The sequence below is a fragment of the Triturus cristatus genome, chromosome 1_2 (genome assembly GCF_964204655.1).
Source record: "Triturus cristatus chromosome 1_2, aTriCri1.1, whole genome shotgun sequence".
NCBI lineage: Eukaryota > Metazoa > Chordata > Amphibia > Caudata > Salamandridae > Triturus > Triturus cristatus.
This window is the reverse complement of record NC_140580.1, coordinates 1,191,183,610-1,191,209,140: the sequence shown is the minus strand read 5'-3', so window position 1 is coordinate 1,191,209,140 and position 25,531 is coordinate 1,191,183,610. Positions and strand designations below refer to the sequence as shown.

The 25,531-nt window shown below is 45.3% G+C and overlaps 1 protein-coding gene across 2 annotated transcripts in view; it reads left to right on the top strand.

The window, feature by feature from the left end:
- AK1 (adenylate kinase 1) overlaps positions 1-24,799 on the top strand; it is a 189,498-nt gene extending 164,699 nt beyond the window's left edge. For both annotated transcript variants that reach the window (XM_085614143.1, XM_085614142.1), the window contains 2 exons: positions 7,407-7,598; positions 24,496-24,799. In XM_085614143.1, coding sequence (XP_085470269.1) covers positions 7,407-7,598; positions 24,496-24,564 — 261 coding nt within the window. In that variant the 3' untranslated portion in view covers positions 24,565-24,799. The remainder of the gene's footprint in view (positions 1-7,406; positions 7,599-24,495) is intronic.
- Positions 24,800-25,531: the final 732 nt, after the last annotated feature.

Here is a 25,531-nt window from a genome sequence, read left to right as displayed (position 1 = left end):
ACAGAAGCAAGGAGGGACACATTCTCTAGAACTGTCCCAACTTGCACAACAAATTTGGAGATGGGCAATTCCCCGAAACATCTACCTGCTAGCAGAACACCTCCCAGGGGTTCAGAACCAGGTGGCCGACCTCTTAAGTCGCCACACACAGCAAATACACGAATGGGAATTACACCCCAAAGTCCTACTCCCATTCTTCCAAAAGTGGGGACAACCAGACATAGACCTGTTCGCCACACAAGAAAACGCAAAATGCCCAACCTTCGCCGCCAGGTTCCCACACCCACGGTCAAAGGGCAATGCAATATGGATGAACTGGTCAGGCAGATTTGCGTACGCTTTTCCGCCTCTCCCACTCATTCCATTTGTGGTACGCAAACTGAAACAACAGTCGCTAACACTCATCCTAGTAGCTCCCACTTGGGCACGTCAACCACGGTTCACCACACTTCTGGAACTATCGCTAGTTCCAGATCAAAAACTGCGTCTCTCCCCGGATCTTTTAACCCAGAACCATGGAGAAATCAGACACCCAGATCCTCAAACACTGAACTTGGCAATCTGGCTCCTGAAGTCTTAGAGTTCGGGTACCTCAACCTTCCTCCAGACTGTATGAATATCATTAAAGAAGCCAGAAGACCTACTACTAGGGCATGCTGTGCTGCAAAATGGAAACGATTTGCCATTTACTGCAGTAACAATGACATACAACCACTGGAGGCTTCCATCCAAAACATCATTTGCTATTTACTACACTTGCAAAGATGCAATTTAGCGTATTCCTCTATACGTCTATATCTAGCGGCATTAGCAGCCTATTTGCAAAATAGACAACACCTGTCCCTCTTTAAGGTACCAGCCATTAAAGCATTTATGGAGGGTCTTAAAAGGATTATTCGTCCAAGGTTACCACCTTCTCCGGTGTGGAACCTTAATATTGTTCTAACAAGGCTCATGGGTCCCCCATTTGAACCAATGCACAAATGCGAACTGCAGTTCCTAACATGGAAAGTGGCTTTCCTCGTCACAATCACATCCCTGCGAAGAGTAAGTGAAATACAAGCCTTAACTCTTGAAGAACCCTTCCTACAACTACATCGTAACAAAGTGGTTCTTAGGACAAACCCAAAATTCCTCCCTAAAGTCATCTCCCCTTTCCATCTAAACCAATCAGTCGAACTGCCAGTCTTCTTCCCTAATCCAGACTCAGTAGCTGAGAGGCCACTTCACACCTTAGATGTTAAAAGAGCCTTGCTTTATTACATCGACAGAACCAAACCTTTTCGGAAAACCAAGCAACTGTTTGTTGCTTTCGCTCCACCACATAAAGGCAACCCTATTTCCAAATCGGGTATCGCCAGGTGGATAGTCAAATGTATCCAAATATGTTACCAAAAAGCTAAAGGTACTCTTACCGTTCCCCCTAGGGCGCACTCCACGCGTAAAATAGGGGCTTCTATGGCATTCTTAGGGAACATCCCCTTAGAAGACATTTGCAAAGCAGCCACATGGTCTACTACACACACCTTCACTAAGCATTACTGTGTTGATGTGCAATCCAAACAACAAGCTTCAGTAGGCCAAGCTGTCCTAAAAACTCTATTCCAACCTGCTGCAACGGATACAGGTAACCACCGCTAGGGGAGACACTGCTATATAGTCTATCCTTAGTGTGTGATCTGCAGCTCATATGCCTCGAACGGAATATGCTACTTACCAGTATGCATCTGTTCTTGGCATGTAGAGCTGCAGAGCCACACACGCCCACCCACCTCCCCGGGACCTTTATCTGTTCCAGCATTGTCTTAATTAGACACTACACATGGACATCCTTTCTCTTTACTTCTTATACACTCCATCATTTCCCATCATGGCGAAAAACAATCTGAGGATGGAGTGGATGCCCATGAGCACTGTTGTCCAGAGGAGGAGTCACCTATCTCGTGACCAAAGACTTCTTCCAAAAACAACAACAACCTGCAATCATCCGAGCCCAACACCAGATGGCGATCTTATCCTTAGTGTGTGGCTCTGCAGCTCTACATGCCAAGTACAGATGCATACTGGTAAGTAGCATATTCCTTTTAGTGTTTTGAGTATCTGCCATTTATTGCGATTATAAAACTAAAGCGAGTTTCACGCTCGCTGCTGACATCAAGTGGGACGATATATTTACAAGACTCAATACTAACGAGAACTCACCCTACTATCCCTACGCACTCGGTACATAGCATACCATTCAGAGTGAGTGAACGTGCAATTATAAAACTAAAGCGAGTTTCACACTCGCTGCTGACATCAAGTGGGATGGTACATTTACAAGACTCAATACTAACAAGAACTCACCCGACTATCCTTACGCACTCCGTACATAGCATACCATTGATAATGAGTGAACCTGTAATTATAAAACTAAAGCGAGTTTCACGCTCGCTGCTGACATCAAGTGGGATGATATATTTACAAGACTCGATACTAACAAGAACTCACCCTACTATCCTTACGCACTCAATACATAGCATACCATTGGTAACGAGTGAACGTGCAATTACAAACGAAAGCGAGTTTCACGCTCGCTGCTGACATCAAGTGCAATGGTATATTACGGCACATATTTCTAACATTAGCTCTGCAAACCCTACGCAGTCAGTACATGACAGAGCATTTATAAAGAATTCCTAAAACCAGAGGTCAAAACTAGATTACAACTGAAAGCGCTGAGCCCATATTCAGTATAACATAAGCGAAGCTTTAACAAATAATGCTTTGTTTTGTGCAGATGCAAAAAAAAGCTTAAAGGGCTAACCCATATTTAGTATAGTACACGCATAGCTTAAAATAATAATGTTTCGTGTTATGCATATGCCTGTGCAATTTGAAACTGAAGCGAGTTTCACGCTCACTGCTCACATCAAGTAGGATGGTATATTTACAGGACTCAATTCTAACAAGAACTCACCCTGCTATCCTTACGCACTCAGTACATAGCATACCATTGAGAGCGAGTGAACGTGCAATTATAAAACTGAAGCGAGTTTCACGCTCGCTGCTTACATTAGATGTTAAGGTATATTTAGCGCACTTAATAAGGACATCAACTCACACTGCTATACTTACACAGTCGGTACATAGCATACCACTGATAGTGAGTGAACGTGCAATTATAAAACTGAAGCAAGTTTCACGCTCGCTGCTGACATCAAGTGGGATGGTATATTTACAAGACTCAATACAAACATTAACTCACCCTGCTATCCATACGCACTCGGTACATAGCATACCATTCAGAGTGAGTGAATGTGCAATTATAAAACTAAAGCGAGTTTCATGCTCGCTGCTGACATCAAGTGGGACGGTACGTTTACAGGACTCAATACTAACAAGAACTCACCCTACTTTCCTTACGCACTCCGTACATAGCATATCATTGATAATGAGTGAACGTGCAATTATAAAACTAAAGCGAGTTTCACACTCGCTGCTGACATCGAGCGGGATGGTATATTTACAACACTCAATACTAACAAGAACTCACCCTACTATCCTTACGCACTCAATACATAGCATACCATTGGTAATGAGTGAACCTGTAATTATAAAACTGAAGCAAGTTTAACGCTTGCTTATGACATCAAGTGTGATTGTATATTTACAGGACTTAATTCAGACATTAAATCACCCTGCTATCGTTACAAAGTCAGGACATGGCGTGCCATTTGTTATAAATTTTTAAAGAGACAGGGAAGAACTGTAAAACTGCATAAAGCGCTGCACCTATGTATACCATAACACTAGTGTTTTCTACCCGCGTCCATACAACACCCAAGCAGCCACTTCGCATTGTCCTTCAATTGGGAATAGGATGTGAAAAAGAGAGACAGAAAGTCTGGTACAGTGTGAAGTGTCAGCTTGTTTGCTCCAGCTGAGAAACGAAACCAGGACAAGATAATTAAGTGCTTTAAGATCAGCAGTAAAGATTGCAATCTTTGTTCCCAGCATCAGTGAGATGCAAATGAACAAACAGCGTGACGCCAAAGGTCTTATTTTTTAAAAACCAAACCAGGTCACTGCTACAGTGAAAGGAACAACAAGCATTTGCAATGCAATAGGTCTCGCATTTACGCGAGTTTAAGCTATTGGCATTGTAAATGACGATGCCTTTTATTTATGTTTGAAAAACGAAAACACAAATAAAAGGCATCGTTATTTGCAATGTGAATAGCTCAAACTCGCGTAAATGCGAGACCTATTGCATTGTAAATGCTTGTTTTTATATCTAGTTGAATTACTGCAAATACAAACAATATCCCTCCAATCTTTATTGAACTTGGTAGGAACGCTTTGCAGCAGCATTCCAAGTGACACTGCGCTCCATGTTCACCAAACGTCTGGTGTCATGTTTTCACCACTATCTCAGATGCTTGGTGACAACGCTCTTTTCACACATACCTATCACTACACCTTGCATTAAATGTTTAAAACCTTTGGTGTTTGGAAATTCACCTACAATCAGTACTGACTCCATAGGAAAAGGGGGCTGATGTATCAAAGGATTTCACCCATTCTCTGTCTGTGGGTAAATGTGATGACACATATTGGGAAAGATTCTTATCTAACCGGCCATTTTACCTATCAGTGAAAGAATCAAACACAGCCAAAACATCAAATATGCTTTTGATATTTTCTGATTCTCTACATTTTATAAAATAACTAAATAAGACGTAAAACATGCTTCTAAACCCTGCATCTTTAGACCAAACACCACAAAACTGAAAAAAGCAGAGGGAAGAAGAAACAATAATTTAGTGACATCCCTAAACAACAAAACTCAAGCAGCAGAATGTCAGCCCAGTCTGTCGTGCTGCTGCGTTGTGTACCACAGGTACATTGTATTGGCCCCTTCAGGAAGAAATAAAGATGACTCTTTAACTCATCTTCTCCTATCTTTGAATGGCATTTAGTTTGTGGTTGCAAAGGGTGTTTTTTCAGTGTTCACATGTTTACCCGGTGAGGGCTATCTTCCTTGTGGTGGGGTTTTCCCAGTTATTATAGGTTTAAACCTAAAACAGGATAGCCTAAATATGTGCATTATTGATTCTGGAACCTTCACAAGCGGGACAGGGGGCCCTCGTAAGTGCACTGTGTCCCTCTTGCCACAGAACAGTCTTCTTTGAATGGGTTTATAGGCACATAATGTATCCAGGGTGCGAGCGCGTGAAGGAGTGACGTCATCAGTTGTAGGCGCACACTGGGGGCATGGTTAATTGTCTATAAACTCCTTTGTCGGGGACCCTTCATTTGAACCGGCAGATATCCTAATGCAGCCCTTTAAACCTGCTACAGAAAAAAGGTTTCATTCCTCTGTCGATGATCAGTCTCTCTCCAGACTTCATTCCCCCTGTGACACGTTGACACATCTCAGCCACGCAGGGTCATAACATCCCTCCTGCCTCTCGATACCCCGTGGTCCGGAGCCGGTCCCAATGGATCACGTGTCTGCCCTCAGCTGTCAGGGTCCATTCCTTAAGTGCCCCGTCCGAGTGAGTACCCAGAAGTCCTTGGGGTTCTCAGTGGGAGTCTCAGAAGGGATCAAATAAACGGATTTTCAACCGCTGACAAAATGTTCGTGTTTGCACCCCCCAGATATCCCACCCATCAGGGCTCCCCCAAAGCCTTACCTTTATAGGTCTCTATGGCCGGGCTACTGTCTTCGATAGAGTCATTTATGAATCTTCAGAGTAGTCTCAGAATGATGAACTCATGAAAGTTGTGATTTTTGTGTTTATAATCAAAGTAAGAAACCTGTTGAATTGGACCCTTGCCCGCGTGCATTTGACACTTACTATTTTGTAACTTTCCAGGGCTGAAGGTCATAGATGTGGTGTTTGAGCTGTTCAGCTGTACCCCCCTCCTTCACCAATCCACAGCAACGTTCATGTCCAGGGAGAGCAGGGTAGGTGCAAGGATGCAGCCTGGCCTAACGTTGCGTTTATCCTTATTGGGTCACCCCACCAGACTTCGGCATCGGTTCCTAAATGTAGTCTCACTAGGATGGCCACAGGGTTTGAGGGGATACCCATCGCGTCCAAGACCACCCACAGATAGCTCCTGGCGACCACATCAAAGGCTGCTGCACATCAGCAGGGCAGGCTGACGCATCAGTCTTTCAATGCATACAATTGAAAGGAACGACCTGATAAAGGCACTGATGCACCTCGAAGCCGCCTGAAGTCGTTAGTACATCACTGCCTTGAATCCATTACTGGAGATGAGAAGATCCCCCGCTTACAGAAGATCTTCCGCAGAGCATCGACCGCACTAAGGGGCCAATTACGATGGCGGAAGGACCGCCACCGCATTGCTGGCGGTGGCGGTCCTTCCACCATCGGACCGCAATTTTCCCCCTGCCAAATTAGGATGGCGAGGGGAATCCGACCGCAACCTTGGCGGTCGCAAAGACCGCCCACCACGGAACCGCCACAAGCAATTGATCCAATTGCCTGGCGGATGGTCCACATTAGGTAAAATGGCTGCGGTGCCTAGCAGGCACTGTCCGCCAAATTACAATACGGGCTACAGCCAGCCTTTCCGTGGCGGGTAAACCTCCATTGAAAGGCTGGCAGAGATTGGTTTTGGGGGCCCGTTGTGGGCCCCCCTTGTGTTGGGGGGGAGGCGTGGTGCCGTGTGATGCCTGCCACGTAGTGCAGTGAAATGCACAACCTGCACGTTTAACATCGTGGTGGGTGCTGCTGTCTGCAGCACCCGCCGCCATGTTAAAATGCAAGATGCGACCACCATGGTGGCGGTCGCATCCTAATTTGGTGTGCGGAACCACCACATGTATTGTGGACGGTCCCGGCCACCACCATGATGGCGGACGGACTGTAATCGGCCCATAAGTGCCCGAGAATGCTTGGGGCGGTAAGTTTCCCCTTCCTGATCTCCACCATCTTCCAACATTGAGGGATCTACGGCCTTCGATAGAGATGCTGAAAACCATAAACTGCGGCCCCTCTCTCTCGACTCCTTCATTCATCACACTGCTAAGAGTCCCATAACATTATAAACACATCTTAGTGGTCATCTCGCATGATATGGAAACATCCATCTCTGTTCAAAACATGGACAACACACTGCCAGCCTCACGTCCTACAAGGGTAAGCATGCCACCCGTGTGGGCAAGTGCTTCAGTGTCCCATACTGGGATAATAACCGCTATATAAATGATGCAATATAATATATCAAACAATGTGAAACAAACATTCATGGTTGAATGGTCTCACATGAACCCAAAGCAGGGATGGGTGAAGACATGATTGAATGAGTGAATGGGAATCTTGCTCCCACGTAAATCATCAGTGACTCATAGTCAGTCATCAGTCAGTGAAACGTGTTCTTCTCCACAGATCGCTCCACCGTCGTTGCTGCTCTACATTGATGTCAAGGCGGAGACGATGACAAAGCGGCTTCTGAAGAGGGCCGAGACCAGTGGACGAGCAGATGACAACGAACAGACCATTAAAAAGCGCCTAGAAACGTTCTACAAAGCTACTGAGCCGGTCATCGCTTTCTACGAGGGCCGCGGGATAGTTCGAAAGGTATGGAGTCCCTCCACTCACCCTGCACTCTCCGGACCACACCTGATGTATTCCCCCCGCCCCCCAGATGCCATTCTATCCCTGGCCTCACCTCCTTCTTTCCCCAGATCTCATTTCCTTCCTTCTCTGTCAATCATCTTCTCCGTTCTCCAGACCTCACATCCTCCCTCCTCCAGACCTCACCTCCTCCCGTCTCCTCACCCCCTCTCTTCTCCAGACCTCACTTACTCCCCTCTCCAGACCTCACCTCCTCCCTTCTCCAGACCTCACCTCCTCCCGTCTCCTCACCTCACCTCCTCCCGTCTCCTCACCTCCTCCCTTCTCCAGACCTCACCTTCTCCCTTCTCCAGACCTCACCTCCTCCCATCTCCTCACCTCACCTTCTCCCGTCTCCTCACCTCACCTCCTCCCGTCTCCTCACCTCCTCCCTTCTCCAGACCTCACTTACTCCCCTCTCCTCACCTCCCCACCTCCTCCCTTCTCCAGACCTCACCTCCTCCTCTCTCCTCACCTCCTCCCTTCTCCAGACCTCTCCTCCTCCCTTCTCCAGACATCTCCCCCTCCCTTCTCCAGACCTCACCTCCTCCCTTCTCCAGACCTCACCTCCTCCCGTCTCCTCACCTCCTCACTTCTCCAGACCTCACTTACTCCCCTCTCCTCTCCTCCACCCTTCTCCAGACCTCACCTTCTTTATTCTCCATACCTCTCCTCCTCCCTTCTCTAGACCTCACGTCCTCCCTTCTCCAGACCTCATCCATTCCCTTCTCCAGACCTCACCGTTTTCAGTCATCACCTCCTCTCTTCTCCAGACCTCACCTCCTCCCTTCCCCAGACCTCACCTCCTTTATTCTCCGTACCTCTCTTCCTTCCTTCTCCAGACCTCACCTCTTTCAATCATCACCTCCCCCTTCTCCAGACCTCACCTCCTCCCTTTTCCAGACCTCACCTCCCTTGTTCTCCATACCTCATCTTCTTCATTCTCCAGACCTTACCTCCCTTCTCCTGAACTCACCCCTCCCTTCTCCAGCCCTCACCTCTTTCAAACCTCAGCTCCTCCTGTTTCCAGACCTCACCTCCTCCATTTTTTAGACCTCCCCTACTTCGTTCTCCAGACCCCTTTTCCTTCATTCTCCAGACCTCACCTCTTTCAGACATCACCTCCTCCCTTCTCCAGAACTCAACCTTCTCCCATCTCCAGGCCTCACATCCTCCCTTCTCCAGACCTCACCCCTTTCATCCTCCAGACCTCATCTCCTCTCTAGTCTTCAGCTAACCTCACCTCCTCCATTATCTAAGCCCCACCTCCTCCTTTCACCAGCCCTCTTTTCCTTTATTCTCCAGATCTCACCTCCTCTCTTCACCTGTCCATGCCTCCTTCCTTCTCAAGACATCACCTTCTCAAGACCTCACCTCCTCCGTTTTCCAGACTTCACTTCCACCCTCTTTGAGACCTCACCTCTTCCCTTCTCCAGACCTCTCCTTCCTTCTCCAGACCTCACTGTTTCCCTTTTCCAGACCTCACTGATTCCCTTCTCCAGACCTCTCCTTCCTTCTCCAGACCTCACTGATTCCCTTCTACAGACCTCACCTCTTCCCTTCTCCAGACCTCTCCTTCCTTCTCCAGGCCTCACTGTTTCCCTTCTCCAGACCTCACTGATTCCCTTCTCCAGACCTTTCCTTCCTTCTCCAGACCTCAGTGATTCCCTTCTACAGACCTCACCTCTTCCCTTCTCCAGACCTCTCCTTCCTTCTCCACACCTCACTGTTTCCCTTCTCCAGACCTCACTTATTCCCTTCTTCAGACCTCTCCTCCCTTCGCCGGACCTCAACCCCTCCGTTCCCCAGACTTCACTGCTTCCCTTCCAAAGACCTCTACTCTTCCCTTTTCTGACCGCATTGTCTCCATTCACTCTACCTCACCCCCACTGTCCTGAAGCATGGGATGGAGAGGATCACACGAGAGGCTCATGGGGCGGGAAGCATGGGGATCATGGAGCTGGGAGGATGGGACGGAGAGGATCACACGAGGGGATCATGAGGTTGGAAGCATGGGATGTAGAGGATCATACGAGAGGCTCATGGGGCGGAAAGCATGGGACAGAGAGGATCATATGAGGGGATCATGGAGCTGGAAGCATGGGACTGAGAGGATCATACGAGGGGGATCATGAGGCTGGAAGCATGGGACGGAGGGGATCATAGGAGGGGATCATGAGGTGGGAAGCATGGAACAGAGAGGATCATACAAGGGGATCTTGGGGCTGGAAGCATGGGATGGAGGGAATCATTCGAGGGGATCATGGGGGGTTGAAGCATGGGATGGAGAGGACCATAGGAGGGGATCATGGGGCTGGAAGCATGGGACAGAGAGGATCATAGGAGGGGATCATGAGGCGAGAAGCAAGAGACGGAGAGAGAATCATACGAGGGGATCATGAGGCTGGAAAAATGGGATCATGGGGATCATAAGAGTGGGATCATGGGGCTGGAAGCATGGGGCGGATAGGATCATAAGAGTGGGATCATGGGGCTGCAAGCATGGGACAGAGAGGCTCATACAAAGGGATCATGGGACTGGAAGCATTTGATGGAGAGGATCATACGAGGTGCATCATGAGGCTGGAATCATGGAATGGAGAGGATCATAGGAGGGGATCATGGGGCTGGAAGCATGGGAGGGAGAGGATCAAAGGAAGGTGGATCATGTTGCTGGAAGCATGGGAGGGAGATGATTATACAAGGGGGATCACAGGGCTGGAAGAAAGGGACAGAGAGAGGATCAAATGAGGGGATCACAGGGCTGATAGCATGGGACAAAGAGGATCATACAAGGGAGATCATGAGGCTGAAAGCATTTGACGGAGAGCATAATATCAGGTGGATCATGAAGCGGGCAGCATGGGATGGAGAGGATCATACCAGGAGTATTATGGGCCTGGAAGTATTGGACGGAGAGGATCATATGAGGGGATCATGAGGCTGGAAGCATGGGATGGAGAGGATCATACGAGGGGATCATGGGACTGGAAGCATGGGACGAAGAGGATCATACGAGGGGATCATGGGACTGGAAGCATGGGACAGAGAGGATCATACGAGGGGATCCTGGGGCTGGAAGCATGGAATGGAGAGGATCATATGAGGCACTCATGAGGCTGGAAGCAAGGGATGGACAGGATCACACAAGGGGGATCACGGGGCTGGAAGCATGGGATGAAGAGGATCACACAAGAGGCTCATGGGGTAGGAAGCATTGGACGGAGAGCATCACGGGGCTGGAAGCATGGGACGGAGAGACTCATACAAGGGGACCATGGGTCTGAAAGCATGGGACAGAGAGGATCATACGAGTGAATCATGGGACTGGAAGCATGGGATGGAGAGGATCATATGAGAGGATCATGGGGCTGGAAGCATTTGATGGAGCGGATCATACGAGGTGGACCATGAGGCTGGCAGCATGGGACGAAGAGGATCATACCAGGAGTATCCTAGGACTGGGAGTATGGGATGGAGAGGATCATATGAGGGGATCATGAGGCTGGAAGCATGGGATGGAGAGGATTATACGAGGCAGATCACAGGGCCGGAAGCATGGGGTGGAGAGGCTTATATAAGAGACCATGGGTCTAGAAGCCTGGAATGGAGACCATCATACGAGAGGAGCACGGGGCTGGAAGCATTGGACGGAGAGGATCATATGAGAGGATCATGGGACTGGAAGCCTGGAATGGAGAGCATCATACGAGGGGATCATGGGACTGGAAGCATTTGACGGAGAGGATCATACGAGGTGGATCATGAGGCTGGCAGCATGGGACGGAGAGGATCATACCAGAGTCTGTTTCTCTGATTTCTTCGACTTCACAACTCTCAGTTTCTGGTTCTTTTCTTTGTTCTACCAGTTGCTTCTCTTGTCGTTCAGGTGGACTTGGGACACACATCCTGAGCTTGATTTGGCTGTGCTGTGGTTGCATCTTCTCCAACCTGGTGAGACACTGAACGTACCAGATCAGCTACTCCTTTACAATAGTCCAACACCAGATCATCAGTTATATTCATCAATTTGTTTCCAGGTACAAATGCTTGTCTCATTGCTCTTCCCATGAGGATCTCATGTGGACTTAATCCCGTCCTTCTGTCAGGAATGCTTCTAAGACTCATTAATACAGGGGGCAAAGCCTCAGGCCATTTCAGTGTCATGGTTGCACACACCTTTCCTAACCTGGATTTTTTTGTGCTATTGAGCTGCTCAACCACTCCAGACGCTTCTGGTCGATAGGCCCAATGTAATTTCTGCTCAATTTTAAAAGCTGCACAAATTAGTTTGATTACATCATTATTAAAACGAGGTCCTCTATCTGATTCCAAAGTGACTGGAAATCCAAATCTACGTATGAGGTCTCTCAACAGTAGTGTGGCTATTGTGAGACTGCCATTCCTTCTCGTGGAATAAGCTTCTACCCATTGAGAAAACAGGCATACAATGAAAAGGTCATACTTCAAACCATTGCACGGTGGCAACTCAATGAAGTCAAGTTGCAATCTGGTGAATGGTTCCCCTGCTCTTCCAATTTTTCCCCAACAGACAACCGTATTTCTACCTGGGTTTTGCTGTTGGCAGGTCAAACACCTCTGCCAGAGACTTTCTGCAACTACCCTAAACTTGGGATTATACCATGTCTGCCAGAAATGGTAAATCATGGCGTCCCTCCCAATGTGTTTAGTTCCATGATACCTAGCCATTTGTTACAACAAGCTATCCGGCATTATTGGCCTACCATCCGGACACACCCACACGTCTGCTCTTCTTGTGCAACCTGATTTGATCCAGCGTTCCTTTTCTTTCATGTCTGCCTCCTCCTGTAACTGTCTAACTTCATCCCATGTTTCAAACGCAGAGAAAAAAATTAGTTGGCAATTGGTAACTTATTTTTCCAACCTTCTGTTCAAAGACATTGTGTGTCGAGCACAAAATTGTGCAAGTTGGTCAACGTACTGATTACCCAGTGTCACATAATCATTTCCTCACTTATGTGCGGCACATTTGACCACGGCAATTTCTCTTGGCAATTGTAATGCTTCCAACAGTTCTTTGACATCTTTGCCATTTCGGATGGGAGATCCTGAAGAAGTCAGAAATCCCCTCTGTAGCCACAATTGGCCAAAATCATGCACAACCCCAAAACTATATTGACTATCCGTAAATATGGTTACTCTCAATTTCCTCCCAATTTTACATGCTTTGGTTAGAGCGAACAATTTGGCTATTTGTGCAGACTTGACTCCTCTTAAACAGGAAGCTTCTAGAGTACCTGATACAGAACATACAGCACAGGCAGAACTCAACTCTCCATTCTCCCTTCTCAAACATGACCCATGAACAAACATTACATAGTCTGACTCTTCTAAGGGGACGTCAAGGATGTTGGGCCTGGGCTTGGTACACATTTCTGTCACATCCAAACAATCATGATCAACATCCTCTTTCACTCCTTCACAGTATGAATCAGGCAACAAGGTCGCGGGATTCATCATGGTGCATCTTGTCACACTTACATTTTCGGCACCCAATATTACTCTTTCATACTTAGTCAGCCGACTAGGGGTCAAATGCTGAGTACGAGTCCTTGTTAAAAGGATCTCAACTGAATGTGGCACATACACTTTGACATAATGTCCCATCGCAATCGATTCACTCTGTTCCAGACTCACACAAGTAGCAGCTACTGCTTTTAAGCAGCCAGTGGATACAGAGTAGTAGAAAAGTATGCTACTGGACATCGGGACAATCAGTGATTTTTTGTTAACACTGAAAGTGCACAACCTTCTCTTTCACAACAGAAGAAAGCAAACTCTTTTGTATAATCTGGCATTCCCAATGCTGGTGCTTGACACAAACAACTTTTCAGTTTTACGAATCCTTCTTCACTTTCATCATCCCATTCAATCGGATCCATCACATCTTTTCGTGTCAACCTTTTTTCGTATCAACCTTATCAAAAGTTTTACAAGCAGTGAGAATCCACTGATCCTTTGACAACAATATCTAACCACTCCTAAAAACATTCACACTTCTTTCTTTGTCTTAGGCAGACCCATTTGTTGAATCACTTTTATTCTTTCTGGCGTCACTTTTCTGAATCCCCTTTCTATCTTGTGTCCTAAATATTGAACCTCCTTCTGCTAAATGGTTCAGTAAAGCTATTGTGTCCATGACACAAGCTTCGCGTGTCTTTGATGCCACCTATAGGTCATCAATATACTGAACCAAGACCAAATTTCCTGGCATAACCAAAGTCTCCAAACATTTTTTCAGGATCTGATTAAAAATCAAGGGACTCTCTGTGTCCCCTTGAGGAACTCGGCACCATGCCAAAACACGGTCTCTGAACCAGAATGCATATAAATATTGGCTATTCGGATGCAATGGAATCAAAATGAATGCTTGGCACAAATCAATCACAGTGTACCAATGGGCATCCCACGGTATCTGATAAAGAATCACTGCTGGATTCGATACTACTGGACAACAAGGTACGACTACTTTATTGATTTTCCTCAAATCTTGCACTATTCTATATTTTCCACTAGGCTTTTGAAGTCCCATGATTGGCGAATTACAAGGACTGCTCAATATTTCTTTTAGAATACCTTGCTCAATCATTTGATCAATCACTGGGGCAACTCCTGCTTTCATTTCAGGATTCTGTATTGTGGTGTGTTTGGATACATCGCACCTTCCTTCACCACAATTTTAACTGGGTCTACCTTTGCCATTAGACCAATTTCTTTCCCTGTAAACTCCCACACATCTGACCTCACTGTGGTTCTCAATTTATCATGCAAATCATTTTCAGTAAGAAGTGAAAACATCTCATCCACTTCTGTCCCCTGTTTCGCTAGCATCATTTTAAAAGCAACGTCTTCATCAGGTGAGTGGAAAGCAACACCATCAGGCGAACAGAAGATGGTACAGTTCATCTTGCACAATAATTCCCTACCTAACAAATTTACTAGACTTGAATCACATACCACAAACCGATACATGCCTCTATTACCAATATTTACTTCAATTGGTTTTGTGACTTGGGTCCTTATTTGTTTATTTGAGACCCCTACAACTCGGATAGCTTCTCCCGAGAGGGGTAGGTTTGGAATTTCTGCTGCTCTCACAGTAGAACGGGTAGCGCCAGTATCCACTAGAGAAGTGATGATATTTCCCTCAACCTTTCCATCAACAAATGGACCTGACTGATCTACCGCCAAGGATGCGTCAAGCACACACTCTTCCTCCCCCCATCAGTCACCGTCATTGGGACATCTCTGAATCACTCTCATTACTTTGCATCCAATATTGTTGAACCATCTGTGTATTCTTACCACTTTCTCCACGAAATCCGGTGTTCACACTGTATCTCTGCCCCTGAGCGTTCACATTGTTGGGCAAAGGGGCTTGTGGCACCTGCAACTGAGGAGTAACTACCTGCTGCTGTTGCTGTTGATTCACAACCACCCCATTCTGCATCTGTGGATTTAAAATGTGATTTACCCCATTATTCTGTTGACTGATTCTACACTCGTTCTTCCAATGTCCAAACTTTCCACACCCATGACAAGGATATTCCTTTTTCGCTTCATCTCTACTCATTTGTCCCTTTCCCTTGTTTCGATTCGACACTTGACTATTCTGATTCTGCCCATTCATCTGGTTATCACTTTGAGGGAAGTCATTCGTAATATTCATAAAGGACAAAATATCCTGTCTACTCCATGGAACATGGACATGTCCGTCACCAGGAACTTCTCTCATCTGACACATCCTTTCAACCTTTTCTACTTCTCTCAAAGGAAAAGCAGATGCTTCTTTCGTAGCTGCTTCATCCCTCCTTTTTGTCCATCTACTTCTCCATCGATCTACATCTCCCAATTTCTTTAAAATGTGCATTAGTTCCTTTATTTGCAATCTCCTTCCTGCGCATTCAAACTCTCCAAATCCTTCTCAGTAAATTCTGATCTATAAGTTTTCTGTAATATTTTTGATTTCTCTACATCTATTCCAAATTCTAAAGCTGCTTCCACTATCTTCTCATGTAGATTCTTTGTTCTCCAGGTTATACTTTTACACAAAACAATGTTTCATCTCCATATGAACCTAACCTGTCTGGACTTATTGTACCAATAATCATTTCCTCCAAATCCACTCTCAACTTGCTTACATCTGTAGTTTTTGTTGTGGTTCCTTTTTTTCTAATCCTTTTGCCCATTCTTCTAGATCTTCAGGTGAAAAGCCAGTAGAATTTCCTGCCACTGGGGTAACAGTTGTTGCATCTCCTCCTTGCATCTTTGGGTGAAATTCTTTTTGAGGTTTTGGTCACAGTCTCAAGATTTGGAAGATCTAATAATGAAACAATCGAATCGCTCTCACTAGTTTGATCTTCTAACATCACTATCTCTTTTCTCACACCATTCTGTGTAACTATCACATTTTGTGGTTTTGGCGCACCACGTTTGTCACTGTACAATGGAATAACAGGACCAATAGTTACTGGCACTGTCAATACTTCAGCATTCAGACCTAGCTGATTTATTTTCTGAATTATTTCTTCTTTTATTTTATTCAATGCGTCCCGTTCCTTTTCTCGTGATACTCGGAAGACTGTTGGATCATATAGAACTTGCGGAACCAATGGTGTTCCCACCATAGGGGCGCTTGGAGTTGCATCTCTAGCACTTTCTTGATAAGGCGAAGGTCTTTTGACTAGAATATCTCCCAACAATTCATCATCAGATTAATCACACCCTATCCCTGTCGCACCGATGTGTTTCGTTTTTTCCCTACATTTACTCCCTTCTTGATCCTCAGCCCTTAACACTGGATACAAACCCTCCGTTACTACAGCCCTTCTCCATCTTTTCATTTCATCTCCTAGGGTGTCAATTGGGGATCTGGGTAAAAATCCTCTATTTATTCTTCTGCCCCTTCTGTATTTCTCTCATTCAAATGCCTCAACTTCCCATTCTCTCAAAGCCTCATACTGTGTTAACCTGGGATTTTGTTCTAACGAATTCATCCTGTTTCTCAAATTCTGAAGAATCCTTACATTAAATGTAACATGTTCTGGAAATGCCAAGGCACCTTCATCTTTCTTATACTCCACCCAATTTTCTAACCATACACATGTATGATATCCACTTTCCATCATCATATAGGAAGCTGGTGTATTAGCAGGTGGCATAAGAATTCCCTCCATAGTTACTACGCGCTTGTCCTAAAGAAATTCTTCATCTTATTAATGAACTTCATTCTCTTGTTCTTGTGACTTATCTAATTTACTTGATAAAATCCCAAAACTCTTCTATGTTTTCACTCATCCTGTTAGCTAACACTCGTCATATGCCAGCACGACTCACACCAATAGTCCAATCAGGTCTCTTTTTCCACAACCAATTCTAGCACGGCTCTTGTCTACTGACCAATCAAGGCTTACAACACCCACTCGTCTGACCAATGCCAGCGCGGATTTTTGTGATGTCACTATTGCTCCTACTACTGACCCTCCCTTCACAAACTGGAATTTTCACACACCCACTGTTTCAACCAATACCAGCGCGGCTCTCTGTGACGTCAGTATGACTCCTGCTACTGACCCTCCCTTCACAAGGTGATATAACAATGTATTTTTCTTAACTTTTCTTTATATATTTCTGTTAGTAACAAAATAAAAACAGCGCTACTCTGTCTGCCCTGCTAAATCAAAGATAGTTTCTTCACTCGCTTCAAAGAGAAAATTCTTCCTTTCACTATGAGTAAAAACCCACACTTTACCCTTCACTTAAGCTCAGAGAGGACCTGTTACTCCTCTAGGGATACTCCTCCTTTGCTGTCAGTCACACTCTACTTTTATACGAATTTGTCCCTAATATAACACCTACAGCCCTGAGTAGCTTTTAGGCATTATGACATCAGACCAGTAACCTTCTGCAGTGTGATTTCCTTACCACACTCTTCTAAATTCCGTTCCCGGGATTCCCAGGTATCTCTGTACCTGTACTTCCAGACAATGACACGACACAACACTAACTCTTGGTGTTAAACATATAGTTAATATTCAGAAATCAATAGTCAATAATCAATAATCACCAAACTAATCATTAATAGCCATCGCTCTGCTACCAGAAAAACGGATCCAGCGAAAGGCCAGGGACTGACACATCACAATCAAATGAAAAATTCAATGAGCCCATGTAAACATTCAAGTTTCCTGGCTATTTTGCTGGGGCTCAAGTTTTGTAATTCACTTTGATCTTGATTAGTTAACTCACTGGAGATTCAGTTTTACTCCTGAAAATTTTTATTCAATGTCTAACTAATCTTCACAGATCAACACTCTTCCTTTGGTCGATGGACCATTAGTCGAGTAGTTGAGGGTGATATGAACAATCAAGTAACTAACTTACAGATCTTAGTGAAATAACCACAGACTGGGCAAGATTCAATAAAGTTTATCCAAATCTCAATCATAAATGAACGCTCAATAATACAAATTCACAGTGCAAACACCATAACATTTTTAGGGGAGAAAATTTTCATTTAGCAATATACATTCAATTCACAGATTCATTCAACAAATCGATGTATTAAGAGTGGATAGATGAAGAGACAGAAGGCATAATAAATCATGCATTTGCAAAGGCATGACAATTTGAGACAGAATAATAATTACCCAATGGTGATAACGGAAAAAAACAACTCTGGCCAAAAAGGCTGGTGGAGGTCTCCTGATTAAGAATCAGAAGACAAAGACTATAGGACCGGCTCAGGACAGGATAATACTTTCTAAACTTTACTACAGACCCGACGCACCGGGGCGCATCCCTCACTTACACTCTCTCCCTCCTCGATATTCTTCCGAATCTTCAATCTAATCAAGTGTTTTTCAAAAGTAAATCTTCCCAGTTTGTTCTCTCCTTCCTCAGCAGAAGTAGCTCTTGCCTTTCTCTCTCTCTCTCTGCAACGTCGATCTCTCCAAAACGCCTGACTCTCCTCTTAAATTTTAAGTCACTCTAGTTATAGTCTTCATTTCTGCATGTCCCACCCTCAAAAGTTACAAATCTTGATGAAATACGAACTCTGATTGGGCAGGGACAGGGGAGTTGTCATCACCTCACGCTGACATGTTTAATTTCTTAACAAACCCATTCCCTCTCGCTGATTTAATATTCTATCTCACTTCCTTTCTCATGTATTTAATGTTACAAATCAAAGCACATTTCAATACAGTTCCACAGTCGAGAAGAGGGTTCACACAGCAGTTGTCCTTGGCTCTTGGCAGCCTATCAGTGACTCGATCAGCGAGTCACATCACTATTACACTGCGCATGTCTAGCTCGCCCCCTTTTTCGCCGCTATCTTTTTCTCTTGTATGTTCAATGAGGTCCAAATGTACACTATTAATAACGGAAACATAAAACAGATGTTAATTTCTCAAATATGTGATTTTCACTGTTCAGCACCCACTGCTACTCTATCCCATGTTATTTCCTCTTTCGTTAAGCAAAAGCATTAGTAGCAACAGCTCTCTTTGAATTCGGTCAAGCATATGCCAGGCATGTGGTGCTTCAAGACCTAATGTTAGTAATTTTTGTGCATGCGTGAGCGTTTTTCCTCTCAAAACAGGTTGGTCACGTTACTATCTACGTAGTTCTAATTCGCACATGCGCAAAAGCGTTTTCCAGTTTAAAGCGGGTTTTAGACGCATTGCATTCTATTTTCACTAATTAAGCATGCGTAAAGCTTTTTTTCTCCATATTTAAATGTTGTGTGTGTTTTTTATTTAGTTTTCTCTATTTCTAAGAATTAGTACTGTTAATGTTGGATTTCTCTGAGCAAGTTTCGTTTTCTTGAATCCTTGCTCCATCAATACCCCCTCTGATTGCATTTTAGAGCCACCATAAAATACCCATCATTACCAAGTGCCAACTTTATCTATTCTTGGCAACTACTTTAGATTCTATAGACCCTTCATTTTTCTCTTTCATGTTTAGTTCTTTCATTTTTCCATATAGATTTTCTTTCATTTCCTCTAACTCAATTTCTTTTCTTTTACTCTTTCTTCCCATCCTTTTATTCTTTATTTCAATCATTGATCTTGTTCTCAATTTTCCCTTGCAACAGTTAAAGATCATTATTATCGTCAGAATTACTAATGCTATGGAAATACTTTTACTAAGTTTTTCCCAAACACTGTCAACCTCCAGTTGTGTCTAATCTTTATGAATTTTCATAATATTCTGGATATATCCCTCAATACTTTTACTTTTATCTGGGATATATGTACAGCAATGTTGTACTTTCAACATGCCACAGACTCCACCCTCTTTTGCCAATAAGATATCAAGGGCAAGTCTATTTTGCAAAACCATAGACCTAATTGCAACCATTTCGGTATTGATCATTAAAAATCCTCCAGCAGTATCTGTTGATAAACGATCAACTACTGTTGATAAATTAACGTATTTTATATGAGTTCAATACGACTCCAACTGACGGTATCAGTGCACCAAATATGTCACCTACTATTCCTGAAAAACTTGCTCTTTTACTTCTGGTTAGTCCTTTACTTACTTTGACCATTTCATTGTTCTTAGTTATGTGATATACCTTCGGGAATACAATGCCAAAATAACAACTACCGTACCATCATGCGGGCAACCTATAATAGGCATTTTTACGGCACACGTAATAGATACCTGTGAAAATAGGATCAGTTCCCCCTTTCAGTCCCCACCCCCCATAATTAGGAAGGTATGTTCACATTCGCTAGTACCAATGAAAATGTTATTATACTCTGTTTTTAGTCTATGTAGACAGAATTTTCCCAATTTTGACAAGTCTAGGGACATTGCAGCATGAGTCTCGCCTTTCTTATAGTCTCCCTCAAAAGTAGCCCATGGCGGTACATGTAACTTCTGCTACACAGCTTTCTTTTCAAAATTCTGCCTTCTTTCTTCTACTAAATTGAGAAAATCTTTTTCTTCATCATCCAAAAGACACATTAGATTATTTCTATGAGCAAGGTTATATCTATGGGATTCGTTGTTAGGAAAAATTCACCCATGAATTCTGCATCTTTACTACTAAGCACTGAATTTATGTTTCTTCTAATTGGGATTTCCGAAAAGACCAAATCCATATTAGAATAATAATATTGCAGCTTACCTTTAACATAAAACAAACTAGTCACAACACTACAAGACACACCATAAGTTAATGGAAGATGGTGATATGTCACACCTACTGAGACAGAAGTAGGTACTTTCATGTGGACATAACAGTCACTGACGTCCATCGTGTCAAAATATTGATAAAGGCATTTAGTAAATACATTTAATGACGAATCACTAATCGATTTGTCATGATGATACACACTCTTACCCATTTGCTCTTAATCTGTAGTAGTAGTTTTCTTAGTGACTGCGTTCATTCTTTCACTAATATTTGTGTTATTTTGATTATTAGTCACCATTAGAACAGGTATCACAGCAGGTAACAGCAACCACATCAACATTAGTATTGTTATACTACACAAACAACACTTTACACATCTTTGCTCCATCAATATGAGGGGATCATGGGGCTGGAAGAATGGGACGGAGACAATCATAAAAGGGGGATCATGGGGCTGGAAGCATGGGATGGAGAGGATCAAAGGAAGGTGGACATGTTGCTGGAAGCATGGGACAGAGATGACCATACAAAGGGGATCACGTGGCTGGAAGAAAGGGATGGAGAGGTTCACTGGGCTGTTAGCATGGAACGAAGAGGATCATACAAGGGGGATAATGGAACTGGAAGCATTAGACGGAAAGGATCATATGAGGGGATCATGAGGCTTGAAGCATGGGACGGAAATGATCATACGAGGGGGATCACGGGTCTGGAATCATGGGACGGAGAGGCTCATACAATGGGACCATGGGTCTGGAAGCATGGGATGGAAAGGATCATACGAGAGGATCATGGGGCTGGAAGCATTTGACGGAGAGGATCATACGAGGGGATCATGGGACTGGAAGCATGGGATGGAGACGATACACGAGAGGATCTTGGGCCTGGAAGCATTTGATGGAGAGGATCATTTGAGGGGATCATGGGACTGGAAGCATGGGATGGAGACGATACACGAGAGGATCATGGGCCTGGAAGCATTTGACGGAGAGGATCATACGAGGGGATCATGGGACTGGAAGCATGGGATGGAGACGATACACGAGAGGATCATGGGCCTGGAAGCATTTGACAGAGAGGATCATAAGAGGGGATCATCAAGCAGGAAGCATGGGACGGAGAGGATCATACGAGAGGTATCATGAGACTGGAAGCATGGGACAGAGAGGCTCATACAAGAGCGATCACAGGTCTGGAAACATGGGATGGAGAGGATCATACGAAAGGTATCATGAGACTGGAAGCAAGGGACGGAGAGGATCATACGACGGGATCATGAGGCTGGAAGCATTTGACAGAGAGGATCATAAGAGGGGATCATCGGGCAGGAAGCATGGGATAGAGAGGATCATACGAGGGGGATCACTGGTCTGGAATCATGGGACGGAGAGGCTCATACAATGGGACCATGGGTCTGGAAGCATGGGATGGAGAGAATCATACAAGAGGATCATGGGGCTGGAACAATTGACGGAGAGGATCATGAGGGGATCATGAGGCTGGAAGCATGGGATGGAGAGAATCATATGAGGGGATCATGGTGCTGGAAGCATGGGATGGAGAGAATCATATGATGGGATCATGAGGCTGGAAGCATTTGACAGAGAGGATCATAAGAGGGGATCATCGGGCAGGAAGCATGGGATAGAGAGGATCATACGAGGGGGGTCACTGGTCTGGAATCATGGGACGGAGAGGCTCATACAAGGGGACCATGTTTCTGGAAGCATGGGATGGGGAGGATCATACGAGGGGATCATGGGACTGGAAGCATGGGATCGGGAGGATCATATGAGGAGATCATGGGACTTCAAACATGGGACGGAGAGTATCATACGTGGGCATCATGGGGCTTGAAGCATGGAATGGGGAGGATCATATGAGGGGATCATGGTGCTGGAAGCATGGGATGGAGAGAATCATATGATGGGATCATGGAGCTCGAAGCATGGGACTGAGAGGATCATACAAGAGGGATCACAGGTCTGGAAGCATGGGATGGAGAGGATCATATGAGGGGATCATGAGGCCAGAAGCATGGAATGGGGAGGATCATATGAGGGGATCATGGGGCTGAAAGCATGGGACAGAGAGGAATATAGGAGGGGATCATGAGGCTGGAAGCACGGGACTGAGAGGATCATACGAAGGGGATCAAGGGGCTGGAAGCACAGGACGGACAGGATCATATGAGGGGATCATGGTGCTGGAAGCATGGGATGGAGAGAATCATATGATGGGATCATGGAGCTCGAAGCATGGGACTGAGAGGATCATACAAGAGGGATCACAGGTCTGGAAGCATGGGATGGAGAGGATCATATGAGGGGATCATGAGGCCAGAAGCATGGAATGGGGAGGATCATATGAGGGGATCATGGGGCTGAAAGCATGGGACAGAGAGGAATATAGGAGGGGATCATGAGGCTGGAAGCACGGGACTGAGAGGATCATACGAAGGGGATCAAGGGGCTGGAAGCACAGGACGGACAGGATCATATGAGGGGATCATGGGGCTGGAAGCATGGGACGAGGAGGCTCATACGAGGAAAATCACAGGCCGAAGCATGGGATGGAGAGGATCATATGAGGGGATCATGGGGCTGGAAGCATGGGACGGAGCGGATCATATGAGGGTATCATGGGGCTGGAAGCATGGGATGGAGGGATCATATGAGGGAATCATGAGGGGATCACGGGTCTGGAAGCATGGGATGGAGAGAATCATGGGGCTGGAAGCATGGGACGAAGCACTTGGGGGGTGATGGGATGTGACAGGTAATGAAAAAAGTGAGAGAAACATGAGGGAGATCATGGGATGAGCATGGAGTAGACCATAAGAGGGGATGATAAGAGGGCAAGCTGTACTAAGAGTGAAAAGTGTGCGAGAGGGGAACGTAGGATGAATCATGAGACAGGTCATGGGGGAGTATGCAGCAAAACATTTAAGAAGAATGTGAGAGGATTATGATGGAATCATGGGCTGGAGAAGACGGATCATGGTTTGGGAAGCATTAAAGGTGTGTGTGATAGGCTCATTCATGAGAAGCATGGCATGGAAAGTGCATGGTATCATGGATGGGAAGCATGGGACTGGTATCGAAGAGAACATAGGGGAAAGAGAAGTGGGGGCATTATTTGGAGCTTGGTGGGGCTCATAGAGAGGATCATGGGAAGGGGAAGTGGAGTTGATGGGACAAAGCATAGAGGGGATTGTACGGGGGAATCATGGGACAGAGATTTCGGGGGCATGTGATGGAGCTTGGAAGGGATCATAGGAGAGGATCATGGGATGAAAATGCAGGATTCATGAGATGGAGCTTGGAGGGGATCATACGAGGGGACCATGGGTCAAAGTATTTGGGTTCATGGGATGAAGCTTGCAGGGGGTCATGGTATGGAGAAGTGAAGTTCATGGAATGAAGCATGGAGGGGATTGTTGGAGCAGATCATGGGTTGGAAAAGCAGGGTTCACAAGGAGCTTGGAGATAATCATTGGAGGGAATCATGAGATGGAGTTTGGAGGGGATCATGGGATGGAAAAGCTTGTGAGAGGAAAGGACACGGACTCCTGGAGAGGAGAGCAAGGGGCTGCTAGAAATGTTAACTACTCTGGTCTCGACTCGTCCCTCTGACCAGGACTGTGGATATCTTTCTCTCCTGCAGATCAATGCCGAGGGAACTGTAGATCAGGTCTTCCAGCAGGTGACCACAGCGTTGGACGCCCTCAAATAAGAAGAAAAGGTGAATTGCCGAAACCATCTGCCCTCCAGACACCCAACATCCCCCTTCAGACTCACTCCCTTACTGTAGAGGACCATGAAACCTGCGGCCCACCTATCATCAATGCAGAAGTTGTATGCCTCAGTACTCTCTTGAACTACCTCCTTCCTGCAGGAGTCTGAGCAATGGCTTGGATCGGACAGCTTGTTTCCAGTTTCTTCAACAGTAAAAGTGAGACGAAAACCAACACATTTGTGTCTGTGTTTTTTCTGATGTAAAACAAATTCAAAAGAATATCAAAGCACCCCTTTTCTTCTGTTCTTGTATCATGGACTGAAAGTTCAGTGTGTAGGTAAGGCATCACCCACTGATCCTGGGAGTCATTCAATACTGATGCACTTGCACTGTTCTCTCTCTGGGATTTTGTCTCCGCCTGCACTGTTTCAGGGCCTCACTGCCTCTTAATCCGGTTTTTTGAAGTTGCTCCATTTTTAGTCATTCAGTTCCTATTTGAGTTGCACTGTTCAACCAATTTCATATCCGGCCAAACACACATTCATTCAGGTGAATCTTTCAACTTGATTTATAACATTATATGTATCATGTATTCGTTATTCAATTACATGTAGTGGGCCGGATGCACACTTGATCCAGGTTACTTTCAGCCCCAATGCATTTCGGATCTCCCTTGGGCCTTCATCAGGGGGGATTGAATAGGCCTGAGTAGTAAACTCCACTCCGTTCACGGATTTTGTGGCGGTTTCTGCACTTTGCACTCCGCGGAGTTCGCAGAGTGCAGAAAACTGTTGGACTACGACAACGCCCTCTGCGCTGGAACCTCAGCCAAACTCCAGAACCGACTACAACGCATACAGAACGCCTCTGCAAGCATCATCCTTGACATCCCCTGCCACGGCCACATCACAGCCCACCTGAAAGACCTGTACTGGCTCCCCATCAACAAGAGGATCACCTTTAA